A 24827-nucleotide genomic window follows, 5' to 3' on the forward strand; every position below is an offset into this window, starting at 1 on the left:
ATTGATATTTGTATATTTGTGTTGTATCCTGAGACCTTGCTGAATCTACTTATTAGTTCTTGGTATTTTCTACACAATCATGTCATCTTCAGAGGGAGTTTTATTTCTTCCTTTCCAATCTGTATATATAGCTTTTCTTTCTTTATTGCACTGGCTTCAACTTCCATATAATGTTGAGTAAGAGTATTAAGAGTAGATACCCGTTCCTTGTTCCCTAGTCTGGATGAAGAAAGCATTTAATCTTTCACTCTTAGATATAATGTTAGCTGTAAGACTTTAGTAGATGCCTTTACAAAATTGAGGAAATTCCCTATTTCCCATCTTTCTGAGAGTTTTTTTTTTCTTACTATGGATAATGTTGAATTTTGTCAAATGCTTTTCCTGCATTGATTGATATGGTAATATGATAGTTTTCTTTAGTCCTTTGATGTGATGAGTTACACTGATTGATTTTCAAATATTTAGCCAGCCTTGTATTCCTGGAATAAACTTCACTTGGTTGTGGTGTATATTTATTTTTATATATTTCTGAATTCTATCTGTTAACATTGTGTTAAGGATTTTTGCATCATGAGATATTGATCTGTAGTTCTTTTTTTATATAATAGCTGTGTCTGGTTTTGACATCACAGTTATTCTAGCTTCATAAAATAAATTGGGAATAATTCTGTTTTCTTTTTTTTAAAATAATAAATTTATTTTTATTGGTATTCGATTTGCCAACATACAGAATAACACCCAGTGCTCATCCCGTCAAGTGCCCCCCTCAGTGCCCGTCACCCATCCACCCCCACCCCCAGCCCTCCTCCCCTTCCACCACCCCCAGCTCATTTCCCAGAGTTAGGAGTCTTTATGTTCTGTCTCCCTTCCTGATATTTCCTACCCATTTCTTCTCCCTTCCCTTCTATTCCCTTTCACTATTATTTATATTCCCCAAATGAATGAGAACATATAATATTTGTCCTTCTCCGATTGACTCATTTCACTCAGCATAATACCCTCCAGTTCCATCCATGGTGGAACAAATGGGGGGTATTTGCCATTTCTAATGGCTGAGGAATATTCCACTGTATACATAGACCACAGCTTCCTTATGCATCATCTTTTGATGGACACCAAGGCTCCTTCCACAGTTTGGCTATTGTGGACATTGCTGCTAGAAACATCGGGGTGCAGGTGTCCCAGCGTTTCATTGCATCTGAATCTTTGGGGTAAATCCCCAGCAGTGCAATTGCTGGGTAGTAGGGCAGGCCTATTTTTAACTCTTTGAGGAAGTTCCACACAGTTTTCCAGAGTGGCTGCACCAGTTCACATTCCCACCAACAGTGTAAGAGGGTTCCCTTTTCTCCGCATCCTCTCCAACATTTGTGATTTCCTGCCTTGTTAATTTTCCCCATTCTCACTGGTGTGAGGTGGTATCTCATTGTGGTTTTGATTTGTATTTCCCTGATGGCAAGTGATGCAGAGCATTTTCTCATGTGCGTGTTGGCCATGTCCATGTCTTCCTCTGTGAGATTTCTCTTCATGTATTTTGCCCATTTCATGATTGGATTGTTTGTTTCTTTGGTGTTGAGTTTAATAAGTTCTTTATAGGTCTTGGATACTAGCCCTTTATCTGATACATCATTTGCAAATATCTTCTCCCATTCTGTAGGTTGTCTTTTAGTTTTGTTGACTGTATCCTTTGCTGTGCAAAAGTTTCTTATCTTGATGAAGTCCCAATAGTTCATTTTTACTTTTGTTTCTTTTGCCTTTGTAGATGTATCTTGCAAGAAGTTACTGTGGCTGAGTTCAAAAAGGGTGTTGCCTGTGTTCTCCTCTAGGATTTTGATGGAATCTTGTCTCACATTTAGATCTTTCATCCATTTTGAGTTTATCTTTGTGTATGGTGAAAGAGAGTGGTCTAGTTTCATTCTTCTGCATGTGGATGTCCAATTTTCCCAGCACCATTTATTGAAGACACTGTCTTTCTTCCAGTGGATAGTCTTTCCTACTTTGTCGAATATTAGTTGACCATAAAGTTCAGGGTCCACTTCTGGATTCTCTATTATGTTCCATTGACTTATGTGTCTGTTTTTGTGCCAGTACCACACTGTCTTGATGACCACAGCTTTGTAGTACAACCTGAAATCTGGCATTGTGATGCCCCCAGCTATGGTTTTCTTTTTTAAAATTCCCCTGGCTATTTGGGGTCTTTTCTGATTCTGCACAAATCTTAAAGTAATTTGTTCTAACACTTTGAAGAAAGTCCATGGTATTTTGATATGGATTGCATTAAACATGTAAATTGCCCTGGGTAACATTGACATTTTCACAATATTAATTCTGCCAATCCATGAGCGTGGAATATTTTTCCATCTCTTTGTGTCTTCCTCAATTTCTTTCAGAAGTGTTCTATAATTTTTAGGGTATAGATCCTTTACCTCTTTGGTTAGGTTTATTCCTAGGTATCTTATGCTTTTGGGTGCAATTGTAAATGGGATTGACTCCTTAAGTTCTCTTTCTTCAATCTCATTGTTAGTGTATAGAAATGCTATCCGTTTGTTATTGAATTTTCTTACTTTTAAGTTAAAAGCGCTCTTTATATATTTTTGCAAATATTTTTCCCATTTTGAAGCTTGCATTTCCTTTTCTTAATAGTGCCTTTAGAAAAGCAAGAGGTTTTACTTTTTTTTCTTTTCTGTGTATGTGTTTAATTTTTTGTTTAAGATATCTTTGCCAGGGATCCTTGGGTGGCTCCACAGTTTAGCACCTGCTGTTGGTCCAGGATATGATCCTGGAGTCCTGGGATCGAGTCCCACATCGGGCTCCCTGTATGAAGCCTGGTTCTCCCTCTGCCTGTGTCTCTGCCTGTGTGTGTGTGTGTCTCTCTATCATGAATAAATAAAATCTTAAAAAATAAGATATCTTTGCCAAAATCAAGGTTTCTAAGATTTTGTCCTATATCTTCTCATAAAAAGCTCATAGTTTTAGCTCATATATTTAGATTCATGGTAATTTCAAGTTGATTTTTATATCTAAGGTTGAACGTCAGATCTATTTCTTTGCATAAATGGATAGCCAGTTGTTCCACTACCACTTGTTGAAAGATTATCCTTTTTCTCCTCAAAATTTGCCCACATATGTGTGGATCTACATCTGGAATTGTTTTTTGTTTATATGTGTACTCCTAAAAAATCATTTTTATTGAGCTATAATTGATATATTAGTTTCAAGTGTACAACATAATAATTTAATATTTGCTTACACTGCAAAATGATCACTGCAATAACACTAGTTAATTAACATCCATTACCACATATCATTTTAGACTTTTTTCTTGTTAAGAACTTTTAAGATCTACTCTCTTTGCAACTAACAATAGAGTATTATTAATTATAATCACTATGCTATATGTTATATTTCCATGACATTCATTTTATAGTTTTATATTTTATAGTAAACATCCATACCTTTTGAGCACCTTCACTCTTTTTCCCCACTTCTGGAAACCATAATCTGTTCTCTGTATCTCTCAGCTTACAGGATTTCTTTTATTCTTTATGTTTAGACTGCATGTACAAATAAACTTATTTTAATGACAATTCAAAGTTTCTATATGTAGTTCTTTAAGGGAGAGTGATGCTTCCCTTTGTTTTTTCTCAAGATTGCTTTGGCTATTTAGGGTCTATTATGGTCCCATACAATTTTAGGATTGTTTCTTTTTTTTCTGTTTCTGTGAAAAATGCCATTGAAATTTTGATAGGGATTTTATTGAATCTATAGCTTATAGACATTTTAACAATATTAATATTTCTTCCAATCCATGAACATGGAATATCTTTCCATTTAATTGTGTCTTCTTCAATTTCTTTGTGCCTTTGTATCTTCTAATTGTGTCTTCTTTCAATTTCTTAACTGTGTCTTAGTTTTCAGTATACAGATCTTTCAAACTCCTTGGATATATATATATATATATATATATATATATATATATATATATATTCCTAGCTATTTTATTCTTTTTATGCAGCTATGTATTATATAAATTTTATATATTGCTTTTGTATCCTGAAACTTTCCTGAATTTGTTTATTAATGTTTTTTAACAGTTTTTTTTTACTGGAATCTTTAGTCTTTCTGCACACTGTATCATGTAATCTGCAAGTAGTAACAGTTCTACTTCTTCCTTTTCAATTTGGATGCCTTTTATTTCTTTTTCTTCCCTAATTGCTGTGGCTAGGACTTCTAGTACTATGTTGATAAAAGTGGTAAGAGTAGGCATCCTTGTCTTGTTCTTGATCTTAGAGGTAAAACTTCCATCTTCTCACCATTAAGTATAACGTTAGTAGTTGTAGGCTTGTCCTCCATGATCTTGAATATGTTGAGGTGCATTCCCTTTACACTCACTTTGTTGAGAGTTTTTATCATAAATCAACGTTGAATTTTGTCAAGTGCTTTCTCTATATCTATTGAGATGATTATAAGATTTGTATCCTTCATTTTGTTAATGTGGTGTATCATGTTGATTGATTTATGGATATTGAACCATCCTTGCATCCCTGGAGTAAATCCCACATGATCACAGTGAATGATCAGTTTAGTGTAATGTTAAGTTTGGTTTGCTAATATTTTCTTTTTTACTTTTTAATTTTTGTAAGTTTTTATTTAAATTCTGGTTGTTAACATATAGTGTAATATTGCTTTCAGGAGTAGAATTTAGTTATCCCTTTACATATAACTCAGTGATTTACCAATATTTTGTTGAGGATTTTGCATCTGTATTCATCTCAATATTGCCCTGTAATTTTCTTTTGTTGTAGCATCCTTGTCTGGTTTTGGTATCAGGGTAATTCTAGCATCACAAAATGAATTTAGAAATGGTACCTCCTTGGGGCACCTGGGTAGCTCAGTCAGTTAAGCATCCAACTCTGGATTTCAGTTCAGGTCATAACTCCAGGTCATGGGATCACACCCCACATCTGCTCCGCATTCAGCATGAAGTCTGCTTGGGTTTCTTTCCCTCTACCACTTCCCCCCACTTGCTCATTCTTGCTTTCTGTCTCTCTAAAATAAATAAATCTTTTTTAAAAAAAGAAATGGTACCCCCTCTTCTATTTTTTTTTGAAGAATTTGAGAAAGGATTAGTATTAATTCTTCTTTAAATATTTGGTAGAATTCACCAGTGAAGCTGTCTAGTCCTTGTTTTTTGTTTCTTGGGATATGTGTACTTTTATGGCAATAACACACTGTCTTGATCATTATAGCATAATAGTAATCCTTGAAGTGTTAGTCGTTTTAAACATTGCCTTGGCTATTTTAGGGACTTTGCATTTCTCTGTGTATTTTAGAATCAATTTGTCAGTTTCTACCATAAAAGATGCTAATATTTTGACTGTGATGGAGTTGAATCAAGAGATCATTTTGGGAAGATTGAAAACTCAATATCAAATATATCTATCTGTGAACATTATTTAAATTTTTATTTAAGTATTCCATTATTTCTCTGTGCAATTATTTTCAATGTACAGGTTTGGATATTTTGTTCAATTTATCACTATTTATTTAGTATTTTTGACTTTTTATCAATAGTTTTATTTCTGTAACTTTACTTTCCAGTTGCTCATTTCTACTGTATGAAAATACAATTGACTAGTACATTTACCTCATATTCTATAAATATCCTCATTTATAGCTGCTACCAGCTTTCTTGTAGATTCCATGAGATTTTCAACATAGATGATTATGACATTTATAAATAAGTATAATTTTGTTTCTTTTTTAATAATCCAGATGGGTTTAATTTTTTCTTGCCTTATTACACTGACAAGATAATGTTAGATAGAAGTTATGATATCAGACATCTTTCCCTTGTTCTCAGTGTTGGGGGGAAAGTATTAAGTCTTTTACTATTCAGTATGATAGAAAATGTAAATTTTTGTAAATACTCCTTTATCAAGTTGAAGAATTTTACTTCTATTTCTAGGGGATGGGTTTTTTTTTTATCATGAATGGGTAGAGTTGCTGGATATAGAATTCTAGGTGGGCAGGGTTTTCTTTCAATACTTTAGAGCACAGATTCTCAATCAGAAGTGGTTTTTTGCCTCTCAGGAGACTTTAGGCAATGTGTAGACACATTTTTTGGTTGTCATAACTGAGAGAAAGATATTGGCATCTGGATCCAGTACCCAGAAGTCAGGGATGCTGCTAAACATCATACAATGCATAAAACAACATCCCCACACACAAGGAATCAAATGGTCTGAGATATCAATAGTGTTGAGTTTGAGAAACATTGCTAAATTTACAATCTATCTTTTCTTGAAGTCACATAGCCTAGTTAAGTTTCTTTTGGAAAATCATCTGACAGTTCTATCTCAGCATTCTCATCTATAGTTTTATCTCAGATTCTCGTTTAATCTGAAAATTAAAGTACCACTAACATATGGAATGCTGTGATGTAAAATAATGACTTATATTATCAAAATAGTTGACACAATGTTAGTTGTGTCAAGATTGAAAACCCTGCCTTAAGGGATGCCTTTCCATTACGTGGAGGTTTGCACAGTTTTTATAAGATTTCTGCTTTCTTTTCTTTCTTTCTTTCTTTTTTTTTCTATATAAGATTTTCCTCCTTTGGGGGCGCCTGGGTGGCTCAGTTGCTTAAGCATCTGCCTTCGGCTCAGGTCATAATCCCAGGGTTCTGGGATCAAGCCCTGCATCAGGCTCCCTGCTCTGTGGGGAGCCTGCTTCTCTCTCCCTCTGCCTACCTCTGCCCCTGCTTGCTTGCTCACTCTCTCTGTCAAATAAATAAATAAAATCTTTAAAAAAAAATATTTTCCTCTCTTTGTATCTGCTTTGAAGACTTTTTACTTTTGATTCTAAGAAATTTGATTGATATGTGCTTTTGTGTCATTTTCTTTGTGTTTCTTACAATTGGGGTTCATTAAGTTTCTTAGATCAATAAGTTTACATTTTTATCCAATTTTGAAATTTTTCCAGAATCACTTAGTATTGTTCTATAGGTCACTTATGCCTTGTTCACATTTTTCAGTTTTTTAGTCGTTGTGTTATCTACTACTTTTTGTATTGTTTCTATTGATTTGTCTTCAGATTTACTGATCTTTTTTTTTGAAGTCTAATCTTCTGTTAATCTATCCTTTGTATTTTTCTTTTCATAACTTTCATTTTCCATTCTCAAATCTCAATCAGTTGGACTTTTTATGCCTGGTATTATTCTCCTTGTTGTGTTCATGTTTTCATCTACCTTCTTGACATAAAGCATACTTATAACAGTTGTTTTATCATCCTTATTCTATCATTTCTGTCACTTCTGGGCTCTCTCCCTAGGATTGGTTGAATTTTCTCCTGTTTATAGGCTTTATTTTCCTGCTTATTTGTATGTCTAGTAATTTTTTATTAAATGCTGAAAAGTGTTGAATTTTGTTTTTCATTATGTTTCCTAACTGTTTACTTTGTTCAGGTATGCAGTTAATTCACTTGCAGTCCAGTTAGATCTTCTTTAGACTTGTTTTTATCTTATTAGGTTAGGTCCAGACCCACTGCTAAGGGATGACCTTTATGAGGCCTCTTATACATGCTATGTGTTGCAACATCTCCATACTCTGACTAGTGAGATTGTAAACGTTTTTTTAGCTCTCTATGATTTTTTTCTCTTTTTTTTCTTTCTATGAATTCTGAGGATTGTTTAGCTACCATCAAACAGCCTCATGTAGTTTTGCTCCTTGCATGTGAAGAGCAGAAAGGACTTCGTTACTGATACCTTGAGCTTTCTTTCAATATAGTTCCCTTCTCTCTGGTACTCTGCCCCACAAACTCTTGCCACCTCACTCTCCCCACTCTAATCTCCCAAGCTCAGTAAGACCTCTGAGTTCCTCCACCTGAATTGTATCCTGTAAATGGCTTCCAAACAATGAGCTGGTGTGATCTTAAGGCTTACCTTACTTATTTTTTTTCTCTCAAGGATCACAGTCCTGCATTATCTCTTGTCTGGTACTGAAAACAGTTTCTTATATTGAGCAGTTAATCCTTATGGGTAGAAGCAAAAATCCTCAGTCTCCTGCAGCTTGATGGCTTTTTATAGAAGGGAAGCATACACTGAGGCAGGGCCTCAAACAATTGCAGTTACTTGGGGAAACTGACATGGTGTAGCCTCATTTTTACCAGTTCAGAAGCACTTTTTTTTTCAGAAGCACTTTTTGAATACCCAGAGATAATTGAACTTGGGCAAACAGACACCTCTTCTTTTTTTGGGGTGGGGGAGGGAGTCTTTTTTAAAATTTACATTCAATTAATTAACATATAATATATTATTGGTTTTCAGACATAGAGTTCAATGATTCACCAGTCCTACATAATACCCAGTGCTCATTAGATCAGGTGCCCTCTTTAATGTCCATCAGCCAGTTATCTCATCCCCCTACACCCCTCTCCTCCAGCTCAGTTTGTTTCCTAAGGTTAAGAGTCTCTTATGGTTACAGACACCTCTTCTAAACTCTTCAAACACTAGTGCATAATCCAGAATGTGAAAATTCAAGTATATGGTAGAGAATATTATTTTATAATGACCATCTAGAGCACCTTCTTCCTGTATCAGAATACTTAGGAAGCCAAATTACTCATCATCTGCTGTTTGAGCTTGGCAACTGGTGCAGCTAGCAAAACCCCTAGCACATCAAAAGAATGCAGTAAATAACTGTTAAATGAATGGAAAGTAGGAGCAAGAACTATTTTTTCTGCTGAATATTAGGCATCTTTATTTCATTTCATAGAATACCCCTAGAGATGGGTTTATGTCAGGATACCACTTTAATATCCTACATTAGCTCAAACTGCAAAATTTGTATTCTAAGATCCTTGTTTATCCTAAGTTACAGATTGGCAACCCCCTATCTAGATACATTAACTTTCTCCAGAATGGTTCTAATACCAATAATTAAGCTTCCATTTAAATATAGTCACATGCCTATTTTTTCCTGGATCCTGAGATTAACTTCATCTTGGCAATTTGGGGTGTTTTACAAACTCTCTACTCACTCATTTACATTCACTTGCTTTATTATTGTCAAAGCCCACTCCAGATGTTGCAAATTAGCAACTAATAAAAATCTTCTGGGTCTAGGGCACTAGGTGGCTCAGGCCATGATCTCAGGGTTCTGGGATTGAGCTCCACATTGGGTTCCCTATTCAGTAGGGAGTCTGTTTGTCCCTCTCCCTCTGCCCCTCATCTGCTACTCATGCACTCTCTCTCATGCTCCACTCTCTCAAATAAATAAAATCTTTTAAAAAATACTCTGGCCCTCACCAATTTTAAAAATATACAAATAAACTATGATTTTGAAACTGAGATAGTTCACATGAAGGTACATGTTTACAGTGTCTTTTGAAAAAATTGAATATCTGGCCACAATGTAATCAATGGAAACTGAAGAACACCTATCACTTGGTACTCACACTCCCCACTGGTCTCATTCCTGACCACTCCCTGTTATGTGGTTTCCTCTTCTAGGTTTTGTACTGATCTGGTCATTTTAGCATTTGAGTTTGTGACTCCTCCCTAAGCTCATTCGTTATCTGTAGATTTTATGAGTTAAGCTCTCAGGGGGTGACCTCATTCCTCTATTTCTAAGTTTTTGGGAAGCACATCCATGTAACTCCCCTGTACCTTCTCTAAATGAACATTCTCAGAAAGTTATAAAGGACAGAAATAATGAAATCTGTTAGTATTATTCATTTTACTTTTAAAAAGAAGGAAATTAGAATTGGGAGAAAAATTACTATGTGTGATTTCCTAGGAAGAGAATCATGCTGATCAAGTTTCTGAAAATGCTTTGATTCATCACACAGCAGGTCACTTTACCGAAATAAAAATCATCCTTTATTTTTCCTATATACTACTCATTTTATTGCTGGCCACAGCTCAGTTCTTGTTTTTATACAAATAGAACATAATCTTTTGACAAGTTAAGGAAAGAAGTTAAACTATAGGATCTTAAAGCCCTTGGGTATTTTTTTTCAAAAATAAGAAGTAAACATGCCTTTATAATTAATTTTCTAGCATTAGACACAATTGTCTTCTGGAATACCAGGCTATAAATTTTCCAAATGAAGAATCAAATTAGGCCTTTGAAAACCTATTATGTTACCAAAGGGCAAAAATACTAGCATCATGTATTCCTAGAAATTTTGAGAATAAATGTGGGTTTTTCCAGGCCTCCAGAAGAAAAGAATAGATCTAAGGGAAGGATAGAGAGTAAGTGCCAGACTCTCACAGGGAATTATACCAGGGGTATGGTACTTTGGTTTTTATAACTAGTTACAACAAAGTGCTCCTGTGGTTCAAAGAGTAGGCTTTATTTTTCTTTTTGGCTCTTCTGGGTTCAATAGAAATTAGAGGCCCCAGATTAGACTGTGACCTTCTAGCTACAAGACAGGTAGCATCCCTGGCTCTTACCCTAAATGCTAGTTTCCCCTGGTCATTTTGATAGCCCAAATAACTCTGTTATGATTTGAGTTGTGTCCTCCAAAACAGTATAAGTCTTAGCTCCTGGTGCCTATGCAAGTGATTTTATTTGGAAATAAGGTCTTTGAAGATGTAATCAACTTAGGACAAGGCCATACTGTATTCCTAGGATGGCTGGTGTCCTTACAAGAATAGGAAATGGAGAGACAGACACTCATAGGCTAGGATGCCATGTGAAGACAGACAAGAAATCTGAATAACGCTTCTGCAACCAGGGGATGCCAAAAATTGCCACCAACTACCAGGAGCTAGGAGAGAGGCATAGAAGATACTCTCCCTAAGAGCCTCCAATAGATACTAACCCTGCCAGCACCTTGATTTTGAAATTCTAACCTCTAAAACTATAAGAGAATAAATGTGCTGTTTTAAGTTCCCCCAACCAAAAAATAAAAAAATAAAAAAAGCCACATTTGGCTCAAATCCCAGTTCTGTAATTTACTAGCCATGTGACTTCTTTGGATCTCAGATTCTTCATTCATAGGATGATGAAAATAATACCCACCTTGACAGACTTTTGAGAAAATAAAACATAGGACCTAAAATGACTGAACAGTGCAGTATCTCAACCCTGCCATGGAACCCAAGGTATGCAGCTGAAAGGGGATATTTCCCTGCATAAGACTCTCTAAATGCCTTAGAAAAGGCATCAACAATAATAACGCAGTGGGTTTTTTTCTTCCTGTTTGCAAAATGTTAACCATAGTTGTACTTTCCAAAAAAGCCCATATCCATTAGAATAACTACAGTTAACTGCTGTAATACACAAAAAGCAAAACCTAGATGTTTAATAGAACCCATGCACATGAGGGGCGCCTGGGTGGCATCTGACTCTTGGTTTTGACTGAGGTCATGATCTCAGGGTTGTGGAATCAAGCCCTGCATTCACCCCCCTTCTCAACCCCCACTCCCATACTTGCTCTCTCACACTCTCTAAAATAATGAAATAAATCATTAAAAAAAAAAAAGAAAAACATGCACATGAAACCCAACCACATGTTTCTGGTTGTCAGCCTTCTATGCGGTCATTTAAGTACCCAGGTTCCTTTTATTTTATGGCTCTATCCTCTTCTGGATCCTTAGAGTCCTCTCCACTCACCCTTCAAAAGGATAAAAGAAGCATAGAGATGACATAATCACTTCCTAATTTTTAGTCCAAAGCTGACATACATCATCACTTCTGCTTACTTTCCATTTGCCAAAATGTGGCCACATCTAACTGTCATAAAGACTGGAAAATGTAATCTAACTATGCCTAGAAAGACAAGAAATGGTTTTGGTAAATGCATAGAAGTCTGCCACAAATTCATTTGAAATTGACAGTAATTGTTCAATTTAAGAAAATGGCAACAGAGCATGGCTTACAGAACACTGTTATGTCCTATTTGTATCCTTCATGGGCTACATGTGACAACCTTCTCAACTGTGTATGATTCTACCTAGACTTAAATTCAGAAGTCTCAGATTTTTCTAATGTTGTGAAGGGATTGTTATTTGGCACCAATGTTAACACCTCAGATGAACTTCTTGGGTAGGTTAACCGGTACTACAGGTAGTATAAAGTAGAAAAGAGAGTATAGAGAGATTAGAGCATGCAAAGCTCTATCTTATCACTAAGACTAATACTGTTTTAGATATTGTGGCTCAATGTCACCCTATCTAAAATCTGTAAGAGAAGTAACTTGTAAGTTTTTTTCATCTTCATGCCTCGTGCAGTGTCTCAGTAATTAGATGGGGTAAGCATTCCTGGCTGGCAGATAGCTCTCCATCACATGGTTATTTGGGTACTCCTATTCCTACAAACAAGTTGTTGGCCATCCTCCCAGGCCTTGGCATCATTGGCATAATATCACCTGAGTCATTTGGGTTCTACCTATCCAAAAGGGAAAAGAGAATGTGGAAAAGGCACCCTCAGTGTCTTAAGAGATCAACAGGCAAGTAGTGGCATGCATCACATTACTTCTGTTCACATTCCACCGATGAGAACTGTCCTTTGGCCCACATCTAACAGTAAGGAGATCTGAGAAATACAGCATAGGTGGATGGCTGCAACACCAACAATAGTCCTTTTATGTGGAACAAGACAATAATGCATCTCAAAGGAAAGAAGTCCTTGCCTCAGGGTCCATACAACAAGGTCATAAGAGTAATAATTAGAACAGAATGTTGTCACACCTGGGTGTTCAGTTAGTTAAGCATCCAGCTCTTAATTTTGACTTAGGTCATGATCTCAGGGTCGTGAGATGGAGCCCAGTGTCGGGCTCTGTGCTTCTGTGCTAGGTGTGGAGCCTACTTGAGATTCGTTTTCTCTCTCTCTCTCTCTCTCTGCCCCTTCCCCTGCCCTGCTCCTGTGCTCTCTCTTGCTCTCTCGCTTGCTCTCTAAAAGAAAAGAAAAAAGAAAAGAAAAGAAAAAAGAATGATACTTGATTGCAAGGCAAAAGAGAAGGATACTAAGTTTTCATGTTAGTAACTTTATTATTTAACCATCACTGATGCATAAAGCATTCACAAGATATAATTGCATGTTTTTCAGACTTATACCCTAATTACCCTAATTTTGTATAGGGCCTAGATAAATAAGAAAAGAATAATTTGCCATATTGCATTCATTTTCATGACAGCATGTCATTTGTCCATTTACTGTGCCTCTGTGGATGCCAGTCACTGTGCTAGGTCCCAGTTATATAGGGGCAGCTAATACATAGCCCTTATTCTCAAGAAGCCCATGACTAGTGATAGGAATGATAAAGTTTTTCTCTTGTTTTGAAATGCTGAGTGCTATGCTCAGCACTGACCCAGAGTTACCTACACAGCTCAGCATGGGTATAGAGAAGGTTCAAAGGGAGTGGTGGTAGAACTCATAGGGCCAAACCTGGAAGCAGGAGTAGGACTTGGCCAAATGGAACATTATAAGCTGAAGAAATAGCATGGGCAAAGCTGAGAAAATGATGTAAGAGCTCAGGTGTGAAGACTGCTAGTAAGGGAGCCTGGAGCCTAGAGTATGAGTTAGGGCAAAGAGGTAGGCACAAGCAGGGTCATTAGGAGCCTTGTATCCTGTGCTGGTAAATGGGGGCTTGTTCTATAGTTGGTGTGCCTCCCTGACACTCAGATGAGGCCTAGACCTCATTTTCAAAAAAGCATTATCTGTATAGAAAGATAGATTGGAATCTAAGGAGCTCGGAATACGAGCAGTGAGATTAAACCTTCTGATACTTTGAAAAAAGTATTTTGGACCAAAATTTTTTGCAGGAAGAATTCTGCAAAGTAGAAAACTGTGACAAACCACCTAGGAATTTTTAAGTCTTGTAAGAATCAACCCATCAAAGAAATAATACTTTTTAATCACACTTATTGTACTGAGTGATCTAGCAGTAGAAGACAAATTATATATGCTAACATAAAGCCAGCTTCAAAGGAGACAAAGAGGAAAATGTGAATTCACTACATAAGGCCACACATAACTAGGCACACTCAAAGTGCAGGGGGCTCCCAGGGCTGTGAGTGTTTAGGCAAGGGGATTTAAATCATAGGTGGAATAATAAAGAGTATGGGATTGAAGATTTGCCTTGAAAGGAGACCACCTATATTTGGTGAGATCCTAGTTCATGGTTAGAGGTAGCAGCAGATTCTTCTTAGAATGCACTTTCACACAAAAACACAAGAGAATGGCAATTATACAAGCAATTAGTTTCTTCTTCTCATACTCTCAAGTTCTTGAATGGAAGAGAGGAAAGGGAATTACTGGTTAGAGTTTCTCTCTCCTCCAAGCAGGATATAGCATGTGCTAGGGAGAAGAAAGGTGATGGACTGTTTCTGATAGCCCCTGATTTGTCTTAGACGTCAGCTCCTTCAGATGAGATGCACGGATGGGTTGGTAGGGCTTGGGTGGAGCAGCAGCAGCAGTCAGTAAGACAGCCTGGATGCACAGGGTATCCTGTGGCCTTAGGCTGTCCCAGAATGGTCCCCCGTTGGGCCTCTTTGAGGCCACAGGGGACAGTCCTGACTCTTAGTGAAGAATTGTCCCTTCAAGGCCAGGAGAGACTCTGGAGAAGAAAAAAAAAAAGGAGAAAAATCTTTAGAAAGTCCATTTGCTTGAGCGACCGGAGAACTTACTAATAAAAGAATTGTCCCGGGGTGAGGGGGGCATGCAAAGACAAGATAATTGGTGGGGCAGAGAGCAAGTGTACAGCCTTCTTAACCCTTTTGGGTTAATACACAGGCCTACATTAGAAAATCCTGCTTGCCGGGCTGGCCCTGACTCTTGCCTCTGCTAGTCTAAGTACTATAGCAAAAGGCTGAAGAGTGACGGACCCACACGTTCCATGTTCACCTTTAGTTGCAGCCATCCTTAAAGTGTGACAGTGTGTGTATGTGCATGTATCGTGTGTCCTGGCATTTGGCTTGTGACTTCCAAGGCAGCGAGGTCAAGTCTTGATGATTTTTCCCCTCTCTTGTTGTATAATTGAACTGAGTAGCATTAGCTGAATGAGGAGAAACCTCCAGATGTCTCTGGGTGGGAAGGCCAGCTACCCATATATACCTCAATGAAAAAGGTTCTTAACAGAATTTGCATGCAAGGGAAACTTTTATGTGACAACAAAGGAATGGTTTGGAGAAAAAGAGTAGAGTGAAATTGCTTCTTTCAATTAAATATTAAAATACATTTTACATAGATCTTGTTGTTTCGAGGCTTTGGGAGATAAGAAATCACTGCCAGTCAAGTGCATGTAAACTGCTCAGTTTTTATTTTGGCTTTTATGCCCCTACCTGCCCGTTGCTTTTAAAAATAAATATTCTATCTGTAAGAAAGATGTTGGTAACTTGGTTTTCTGTATGTTTATGTCCCAGGAGCTTTGATTCTAAGTCTGTCCTGCCTCGACTTGCAAATCAGCTTAATTTAATTCTAAATGAAATCTTTAATTTTTCATTATGTGTGACACCAGCTCAGTAATTCTCAGAAAAGGTCCTTGTTAAATGAAGCTTAGCTAGAAATCCTGATATTCATGGATGCTTGCACAAACAACTGTCGTTCTCTGCAACGACTTCATTATTCAGTGACAGTTAACAGCTTTGTTTCATTTAACCACGTCTTCATATTTCTCTGCTTGTTCCAGCCACGGTTTTCCTGGAGTTCTGGAAAAGACGGCGAGCTGTGATTGCTTATGACTGGGATCTGATTGACTGGGAAGAAGAGGAGGTTTGTTTTATTGATCTTGGATTGTTTCAAAAAGCAAATCGACAAATACAAAGTCCTCCCAAGTCATTACTCTCGGCTCTGGGCGAGAAGTCAGGTTGCCCCTAAAGCATTTTTATACCTGTCTTGGCAAAAAAAAAAAAAAAAAAAAAAAAAAAAGAAGGAGGAGGAGGAGGAGAAGGAGAAGAAGAAGAAAGAAGAAGAAGAAGAAGAAAAGAAGAAGAAGAAGAAAGAAGAAGAAGAAGAAAGGGAAAGAAAGAAGAAAGAAAGAAAGAAAGAAAGAAAGAAAGAAGAAAGAAAGAGAAAAAGGAAGGAAGGAGGGAAGGAAGGAAGGAAAGAAGGAAGGAAGGAAGGAAGGAAGGAAGGAAGGAAGGAAGGAAAGAAGGAAGGAAGGAAGGAAGGAAGAAAAAATACCTTTGGGTAGTATAAAAATGAGCAGAATTTAAAAGGAGACAACATTGTGATTGCTTAGTAGATTAAGACTCCATGGCTAAGTGAAGCATTTCACTTGTCAGTAGACACATCAGAAAAATTAGTAGCAATTTTTCTTTTTACTTTACTTTACTTTACTTTACTTTAGCAGGAGATACTAGTTTTATGGCTCCGGGGACAAGGGAAGCAAAGTTCGTAAGAGAATTCCAAGGACAGGTTTCTGTGAACGTTCCAGAACCCTGGACAGAGCCCAGAGCCGTGAAGCCTTAGAAGTATTGGAAGTTGGTAAATGCTCAGAAGAAATCACTCCCCAAGAGGCCTCCTTGGTGGAAGGGGCTAAATGCCTCGTGTACAAGCCTGTGGCACTCAGATTGCTGGGCAGAAAAGCCCCGACTTGCTGTATGCCTTCTTCATGGATAACCCAGGGCATTAGTTGCCTGGGGCTGCCCTAACAGAGGATCACAGACTGGGTGGCTTAAGCAACAGAAAGAAATTAGTTGCTCAGATTTCTGGAAGCCAGAAGCCTGAGATCGAGGCCTTAGCGCAGTTGGTGCCTCCCGAGGGCAGGATCTGTTGCAGGCTCCTCTCCATGGCTGATAGACAGCCACCTCCCTCCTGTGTGTTCACATCATCATTTCTCTGTGCATGTCCGTGCCTAGATTTTGTATAAAGAGCCAGTCATGTTGGATTAGGGGGCCACTCTAATGACATCACTTGACCTTAATTACCTCTGGAAAGGCTCTGTCCCAGGACAGTCACATGCTGAGTTACTTATTGACCATTAGGGCTTTGACAAATGAATTTGCAGGGGGAGGCAAGGGGAGACGCAATTTATCCCCATAACACCCAGACTTGTAGGTCTGGCTCCAGGATTGGCCTCAAGTCCCTGGGTAATGAACTCAGCAACTTACATGGCATTCATAGCCCAGTCAATTCAGAGTTCCCCAAAGAACCAGAAGATTCCAGGTCTTTTCTGTTTATATTCTCAAGTTGTAATTTCCTAAAATAAGTAAAAGCAGAACGTGTTTAGAGCTGCATCTCCCCCTGCCCTTCGCCCATGGCCCGTCACTGGGTGAAGTCCAGCCCTGGGCTTATGCTGCAGCAGGAGTGAGGCTGCCCTTCCTCCTACACAGACGGGCTACAGCCAGACTGTGCCCGTCGTCTGTAACCTCTCTCGTGGCAGCTCCTTCTTCCCTCTCTGTCAGCCTTTGCATCTAAGTCCTGAGCGTTTCTGCCTAGATTGAGTCAATCTCTGTTTCACCAGATTTTCCACTCATTTCCCCTCCTCTTGTAAGACATTCACATAGACGAGGTACTTAACTAACCAGAACCCATTAGTATATACCCTCTTGCTGATTTCCTGTTTCTAATCCCGTAGTTGCTTTTTTAGTCAGAAGCTTTTCACAATAGATGGGGCTCCACTAAATGAAACAAAACTTCAACTTGATTCAGAATTAGGGCTGCCTTGATTTTAACTGGATTTGAAAGATGTTTAACTTGTTTTCAAAAAACCAATTAATACATTGAAAATCTACTGGTTCAAAGTGAATGACTCCTACAGGAATTTATTAAAAAGTAGATTTTACCTTGGTCTCTTGGCTCAGACTAAGATTCAAATCCATACATTTCTACAGACACTGCTCTGTAAACAGTTGTGTCAAGCCTTGGCTTTCCTAAGTATATTCATATTTATTGTCTTGCTTTTTGTTTCCTATGAGACCTGTAGACATAGAAGTCTTTGGTTTTGGCTGCTTCAATTGAAAAAAAAAGTTTTTTTTTTTTTAATTGTAGGAGAAAACTATGGCTTATGTCACCATCCTAACTCACAACGTGGATTCTAGACATTTTGCTGTTCAGAAACTTTCTCTGCCCTGGTGTCTGTATCATTCCCTGGTAATAAATGTAAAAGGTTAGGAGTTATTTCAAACTGCTAGGGATAGGAGAGGTGGTCCCTTTGCTAATTCTATTTGTTTCTTCACAGTTTAGTAAGATAACAGAGACCCTTAACTATTAGTCTAAATTTGCATTGCCTTGGTGATAAGAAGTCTAGATCATCACACTTTTAGATTTTTTTCAAATGGCCAATTTCCAAACATTTAAACCTAGGTCTCTGAGTCCACCTCACTGATTGACTGATGAGAGTGGTAGCTGTTGATTCCGGCTTGTTACATTAGAGTAAAAAAAGGTTTTCTTAATATTTTTTTATTTTGTGTATATATCTCTCCATTGCATTAAAAAATGTGTCTCTGTTCTTTAGGAAGAAATACGGCCCCAGTTTGAAGCTAAGTACTCCAAGAAGGAGCGAATGAATCCCATCTCGGGAAAGCCAGAACCATACCAAGCATTTGCAGATAAATGCAGCCGACTTATTGTTTCTGCATCTGGGATATTTTTTATGGTTTGAAACTTTTCTACAAAACTCTTTGTTTCATAAAGTACAGACCTGTAGTGTGATAACAACAATAATCATATCAGGCATTTGCATAATTCTACAAAACATTTTTGCACATTCTGTTATTTATTCATCACGATGACTCCATGAGGTGGTCAGAAGTGGGACTGGTGTCCCCATATTACAGATGGAACAACTCAGAGCCCAGAAGGTGAAGGGGCTTATTCAGCCAGTAAATAGCCAAGAGTGCCAATTCATTCTGTTTGCCTCCCTGTGTAAGAAACACATTCTCTGTCATGACCCAGCATATGCTATGCCAGAAGATGCGCAAAACTAAGCAGAGTTACTGAAACAGTGTTCACCTCTGCAATATACAATACTCTGATTATTATTTTTAGTATAGTCTTTTATTAATGCCATATCTATCCCCCTAAAATTGATTTCCAGATTCAATAATGGTCATGTCAGCTTTGAAAAACACTAACTTGAACCTGGATTGTTGGATTTTCCTAAAAAGAAGTCATTGGGCAATCAACTTTGACCCTGTTAATCACCAAACAAAACTTTCACTGATTTTTCAGAAGCATCATTTTAGAACAGTAAGAGGTGATTAGGATTATCCTTTCCTCTTTCCAAATGGTGAGTGTGTAAATAGGTATTGTAGACCATTAGATGAGGAAGGACCAGATGACAGCAAATCTAGACACTCTGACCGCTTTTAGCCAAATAAACTCGGGGAGACAAAAGGGTGGGCAGCCTGCCCAGCAGTCCCTTGGCTCAGACCAATATTCAAATCCACACCTTTCTACCAACACTGCTCTGTAAGCAATTGTGTCAAGCCTTGGCTTTCCTAAGGACATTCATAGATATTGTCTTGCTTTTTGTTTCTTACAAGACCTGTAGACATAGAGTAAGTGTTTTCTACTCTTCATATGGGCGACATGGAGCCTAGGAAGCCAAAGCCACAGAGAGGACAAACTCCATGCCCACAGTCACAATGCTAGGTGGAAGCTGAGCTATGACCCAGACCCAACTTCTGACTGAGTCCAGTGAGCTGTCCATTCCTCCATATTGCCACACTTGTCTGAAATTCCATATACATTTCCCCTATCTTCCTAGCAGTAACTCAAGGATTAAGATGTGGTCAGTTGTTTTTGGCCAGTTCCAGCTAGAGTTTATACTCAAGCGAACATGTCACTCATTAGGAAGCCAAAAACAGTTGGTGTAAAACAGAGAAATGCTTCTATAAAGAAAAGCAATGTCTAAATCAGCAGAGTCCATCCTGAGGCCCAGCTTAAAGTTTTTGATAACTAAGTAGGTGAAGGCCTTTACTCTGATACACTGAGTCACCTAATGAAAGACACAAAACTTTTTGGAGTCTAAGATTCCCAGTATATAGAAGATGTGTTGTATTCTTTTCACATACCATGAAATCTTCAGAGAAGTATTGCCCAATGTGGAGTTCATAGCTGATTAATAAGAAATTACGTACCTCTCACACTGTTGGCTTATTCAGCAACCGATAGCTGGATGCTTACTGTGCACCTGTAATTATGCTAAGGTAATATAGAATCCCTGGTAAGCAAAACAGATGTTATGTCTACCCTGATGGAGCTATAGTAGTCCCCACCCCTTTATTTGCAGCTTTGCTTCTGGGATTTAGTGCTTGCAGTCAACCCCAGGCTAGAAGCGAGTGATCCTTCTAATGTAGCTTTAGAAGATCAGTAGTAGCCTAATGCTACATCACAATACCTATTCATTTCATCTCATCGTGTGAGCATTTTATTGTCTTACACCATCACAAGAAGAGTGAGTACAGTACAATAAGATATTTTGAGAGGGACAGAGACCATATTCACATGGCCTTTATTACAGTGCATTTTCCTCTTTTATCATCAGTTGCTGTTGTTAATCCCTTACTGTGCCTAATTTGTGGAATAAACTTTCTCATAGGTATGGATCTATAGGAAAAAATATGGTGTATATAGGGTTTGGCACTATCTGAGGTATCAGGCCTCCACTGGGTGCCTTAAAAATATCCCCCATAGATAAATAAGGGAAGCAGGGTGAGGAACTATTATACTTTCTAGATGGGGGAAACTGGCAATAATCAAACTAACAAATTGTTAGAAATTATAAATTGGATGCTAAAAGAAGAGTATAGGTACCATATAACAACTAGAAGGTCTGCAGGGTCATGAAGAGTTTTAGTTCTGAAGGGATTCTTGAGCTGAGGTATGAAGGAGTAGGTATTAACCAATCTGTGTGTGTGTACACACGTGCACAAACATGTATGTGAGCATTTGGCATGGGCATAGGGGATGGTCAGCACTTTAGGCAAAGGAATGGTCTTGAAGATGCGCCCATCTGAAACAACAAAAGGTTCTGGAGGCCCCAGACACAAGAGAAGGTGGCGTTCAACAAGATAGAGTCCTACATGTCACCAATAAGCCTTTGCTTTTATCCTAAAACAATCCAAAAGAAGAACGACATCATAAGATTTCTATAATAAAAATGCTCGATCTAATACCTGCTCAATATGACGTTACCCCAGCTTACAGCGTTTATCAGCTTTCAAGGACTATGGTTTTTCTGTTTGAACAACAAAGAAAATACAGGTAGGAGAGTATTAACCACAAAGAAGAGTAAGCATTTTATTGCGATTTCTTGAGTCCATACCACCGTTGCCTTATTCTTGTTTTCCAATGGTGGGATTTTGCAGGGGAGCGAACCCTCCTCCTGGGACGTTCCCCTGCTGGTGCTCACTGCGTCTCCATCTTCCTCCCAGATCTGTGTGGTGATCGCTGCTGTGTTTGGGATCGTCATCTACCGGGTAGTGACTGTCAGCACATTCGCTGCCTTTAAGTGGGCGTTAATCAGGAACAACTCTCAGGTTGCAACCACTGGGACTGCTGTGTGCATCAACTTCTGCATCATCATGCTGCTGAATGTGGTAAGTGAATAACCAGGTAACTAGCCTGATGGAGAAGAGATGTGGGCTGCAGTTTCCTTCTCTTGGGAGAGGGATCCAGCCTGTCACATAGAACTGATGGCTGGGCAGCAAACTGCCTGATAGGAGATGCACTCAGTTCCCTGGATTGAGAAGCCTTGAGGCAAATTTTGGCTCCAGGGTTTCCTACGGGGGAAGATTAGGCAAGCCACTAGCCCTCTCCAAATCTTAGTTCCCTCATTTACCAAGTGAGTTAACCCTGTATGGATACCCCTTGGAGAAACCCAGAGAAAGAACATATTTTGAAGGCCCAGACCAGACTCTGTGACATAGTTCAACAGTGTTGGTTCCCATATTCTTTTGTTTTTCTTAAAGATTTTATTTTTTTTAATAAATTTGTTTTTTATTGGTGTTCAATTTACCAACATACAGAATAACACCCAGTGCCCATACCGTCAAGTGCCCCCCTCAGTGCTCGTCACCCATTCACCCCCACCCCCGGCCCTCCTCCCCTTCCACCACCCCTAGTTCGTTTCCCAGAGTTAGGAGTCTTTATGTTCTGTCTCCCTTTCTGATATTTCCAACACATTTCTTCTCCCTTCCCTTATATTCCCTTTCACTATTATTTATATTCCCCAAATGAGTGAGAACATATAATGTTTGTCCTTCTCCAATTAACTTACTTCACTCAGCATAATACCCTCCAGTTCCATCCACGTTGAAACAAATGGTGGGTATTTGTCGTTTGTAATGGCTGAGTAATATTCCATTGTATACATAGACCACATCTTCTTTATCCATTCATCTTTTGATGGACACCAAGGCTCCTTCCACAGTTTGGCTATTGTGGACATTGCTGCTAGAAACATCGGGGTGCAGGTGTCCCGGCGTTTCATTGCATCTGCATCTTTGGGACAAATCCCCCACAGTGCAATTGCTGGGTCATAGGGCAGGTCTAGTTTTAACTCTTTGAGGAACCTCCGCACAGTTTTCCAGAGTGGCTGCACCAGTCTACATTCCCACCACCAGCGTAAGAGGGTTCCCTTTTCTCCGCATCCTCTCCAACATTTGTGGTTTCCTGCCTTGTTAATTTCCCCATTCTCACTGGTGTGAGGTGGTATCTCATTGTGGTTTTGATTTGTATTTCCCTGATGGCAAGTGATGCAGAGCATTTTCTCATGTGCATGTTAGCCATGGCTATGTCTTCCTCTGTGAGATTTCTCTTCATGTCTTTTGCCCATTTCATGATTGGATTGTTTGTTTCTTTGGTGTTGAGTTTAATAAGTTCTTTATAGATCTTGGAAACTAGCCCTTTATCTGGTAGGTCATTTGCAAATATCTTCTCCCATTCTGTAGGTTGTCTTTTAGTTTTGTTGACTGTATCCTTTGCTGTGCAAAAGCTTCTTATCTTGATGAAGTCCCAATAGTTTATTTTTGCTTTTGTTTCTTTTGCCTTAGTGAATGTATCTTGCAAGAAGTTACTGTGACCGAGTTCAAAAAGGGTGTTGCCTGTGTTCTCCTCTAGGATTTTGATGGAATCTTGTCTCACATTTAGATCTTTCATCCATTTTGAGTTTATCTTTGTGTATGGTGAAAGAGAGTGGTCTAGATTCATTCTTCTGCATGTGGATGTCCAATTTTCCCAGCACCATTTATTGAAGAGACTGTCTTTCTTCCAGTGGATAGCCTTTCCTCCTTTATCGAGTATTAGTTGACCATAAAGTTGAGGGTCCACTTCTGGATTCTCTATTCTGCTCCATTGACCTATGTGTCTGTTTTTGTGCCAGTACCACACTGTCTTGATGTCCACAGCTTTGTAGTACAACCTGAAATCTGGCATTGTGATGCCCCCAGCATGGTTTTCTTTTTAAAAATTCCCCTGGTTATTTGGGGTCTTTTCTGATTCCGCACAAATCTTAAAATAATTTGTTCTAACTCAGAAGTGTTCTTTACTTTTTAGGGTATAGATTCTTTACCTCTTTGGTTAGGTTTATTCCTAGGTATCTTATGCTTTTGGGTACAATTGTAAATGGGATTGACTCCTTAATTTCTCTTTCTTCAGTATCATTGTTAGTGTATAGAAATGCCACTCACTTCTGGGCATTGATTTTGTATCCTGCCACACTACCAACTTGCTATATGAGTTCTAGCAATCTTGGGGTGGAGGCTTTTGGGTTTTCTATGTAGAGTATCATGTTATCGGCGAAGAGGGAGAGTTTGACTTCTTTGCCAATTTGAATGCCTTTAATGTCTTTTTGTTGTCTGATTGCTGAGGCGAGGACTTCCAGTACTGTGGTGAATAGCAGTGGTGAGAGTGGACATCCCTGTCTTGTTCCTGATCTTAGGGGAAAGTCTCCCAGTGCTTCCCCACTGAGAATGATATTTTCTAGGGGCTTTATGTAGATGGCTTTTAAGATGTTGAGGAATATTCCCTCTATCCCTACACTCTGAAGAGTTTTGATCAGGAATGGATGCTGCATTTTGTCAAATGCTTTCTCTGCATCTATTGAGAGGATCATATGGTTCTTGGTTTTTCTCTTGCTGATATGATGAATCACATTGATTGTTTTACGAGTGTTGAACCAGCCTTGTGTCCCGGGGATAAATCCTACTTGGTCATGATGAATCATTTTCTTAATGTACTGTTGGATCCTATTGGCTAGTATCTTGTTGAGAATTTTTGCATCCATGTTCATCAGGGATATTGGTCTGTAATTCTCCGTTTTGGTGGGGTCTTTGTCTGGTTTTGGAATCAAGGTGATGCTGGCCTCATAGAACGAATTTGGAAGTACTTCATCTCTTTCTATCTTTCCAAACAGCTTTAGTAGAATAGGTATGGTTTCTTCTTTAAACATTTGATAGAATTCCCCTGGGAAGCCATCTGGCCCTGGATTTTCGTGTCTTGGGAGGTTTTTGATGACTGCTTCAATTTCCTCCCTGGTTATTTGGCTGTTCGGGTTTTCTGTTTCTTCCTGTTCCAGTTTTGGTAGTTTGTGGATTTCCAGGAATGCGTCCATTTCTTCTAGATTGCCTAATTTATTGGCACACAGCTGTTCATAATATGTTTTTAAAATCGTTTGTATTTCCTTGGTGTTGGTAGTGATCTCTCCTTTCTCATTCATGATTTTATTAATTTGAGTCTTTTCTGTCTTCTTTTTAATAAGGCTGGCTAATGGTTTATCTATCTTATTAATTCTTTCAAAGAACCAACTCCTGGTTCTGTTGATCTGTTCCACAGTTGTTCTGGTCTCGGTTTCATTGAGTTCTGCTCGAATCTTTATTAACTCTCTTCTTCTGCTGGGTGTAGGATCTATTTGCTGTTTTTTCTCTAGCTCCTTTA

General features: G+C 38.5%; 1 protein-coding gene across 19 annotated transcripts in view; it reads left to right on the forward strand.

Annotated features, from left to right (window-relative positions):
* The window catches only part of ANO4 (anoctamin 4), a 402861-nt gene that overhangs the window by 327131 nt on the left and 50903 nt on the right, over positions 1–24827 (forward strand). For all 19 annotated transcript variants that reach the window (XR_011994944.1, XR_011994946.1, XR_011994947.1 and 16 more), the window contains 3 exons: positions 15634–15716; positions 18403–18543; positions 21326–21490. Coding sequence is in view for 14 of the 19 variants with exons in the window: in XM_072724685.1 (XP_072580786.1) it covers positions 15634–15716; positions 18403–18543; positions 21326–21490 (389 nt within the window). In the remaining 5 variants the exon portion in view is untranslated. The remainder of the gene's footprint in view (positions 1–15633; positions 15717–18402; positions 18544–21325; positions 21491–24827) is intronic.

The sequence above is a fragment of the Vulpes vulpes genome, chromosome 10, assembly GCF_048418805.1.
Source record: "Vulpes vulpes isolate BD-2025 chromosome 10, VulVul3, whole genome shotgun sequence".
Lineage (NCBI taxonomy): Eukaryota > Metazoa > Chordata > Mammalia > Carnivora > Canidae > Vulpes > Vulpes vulpes.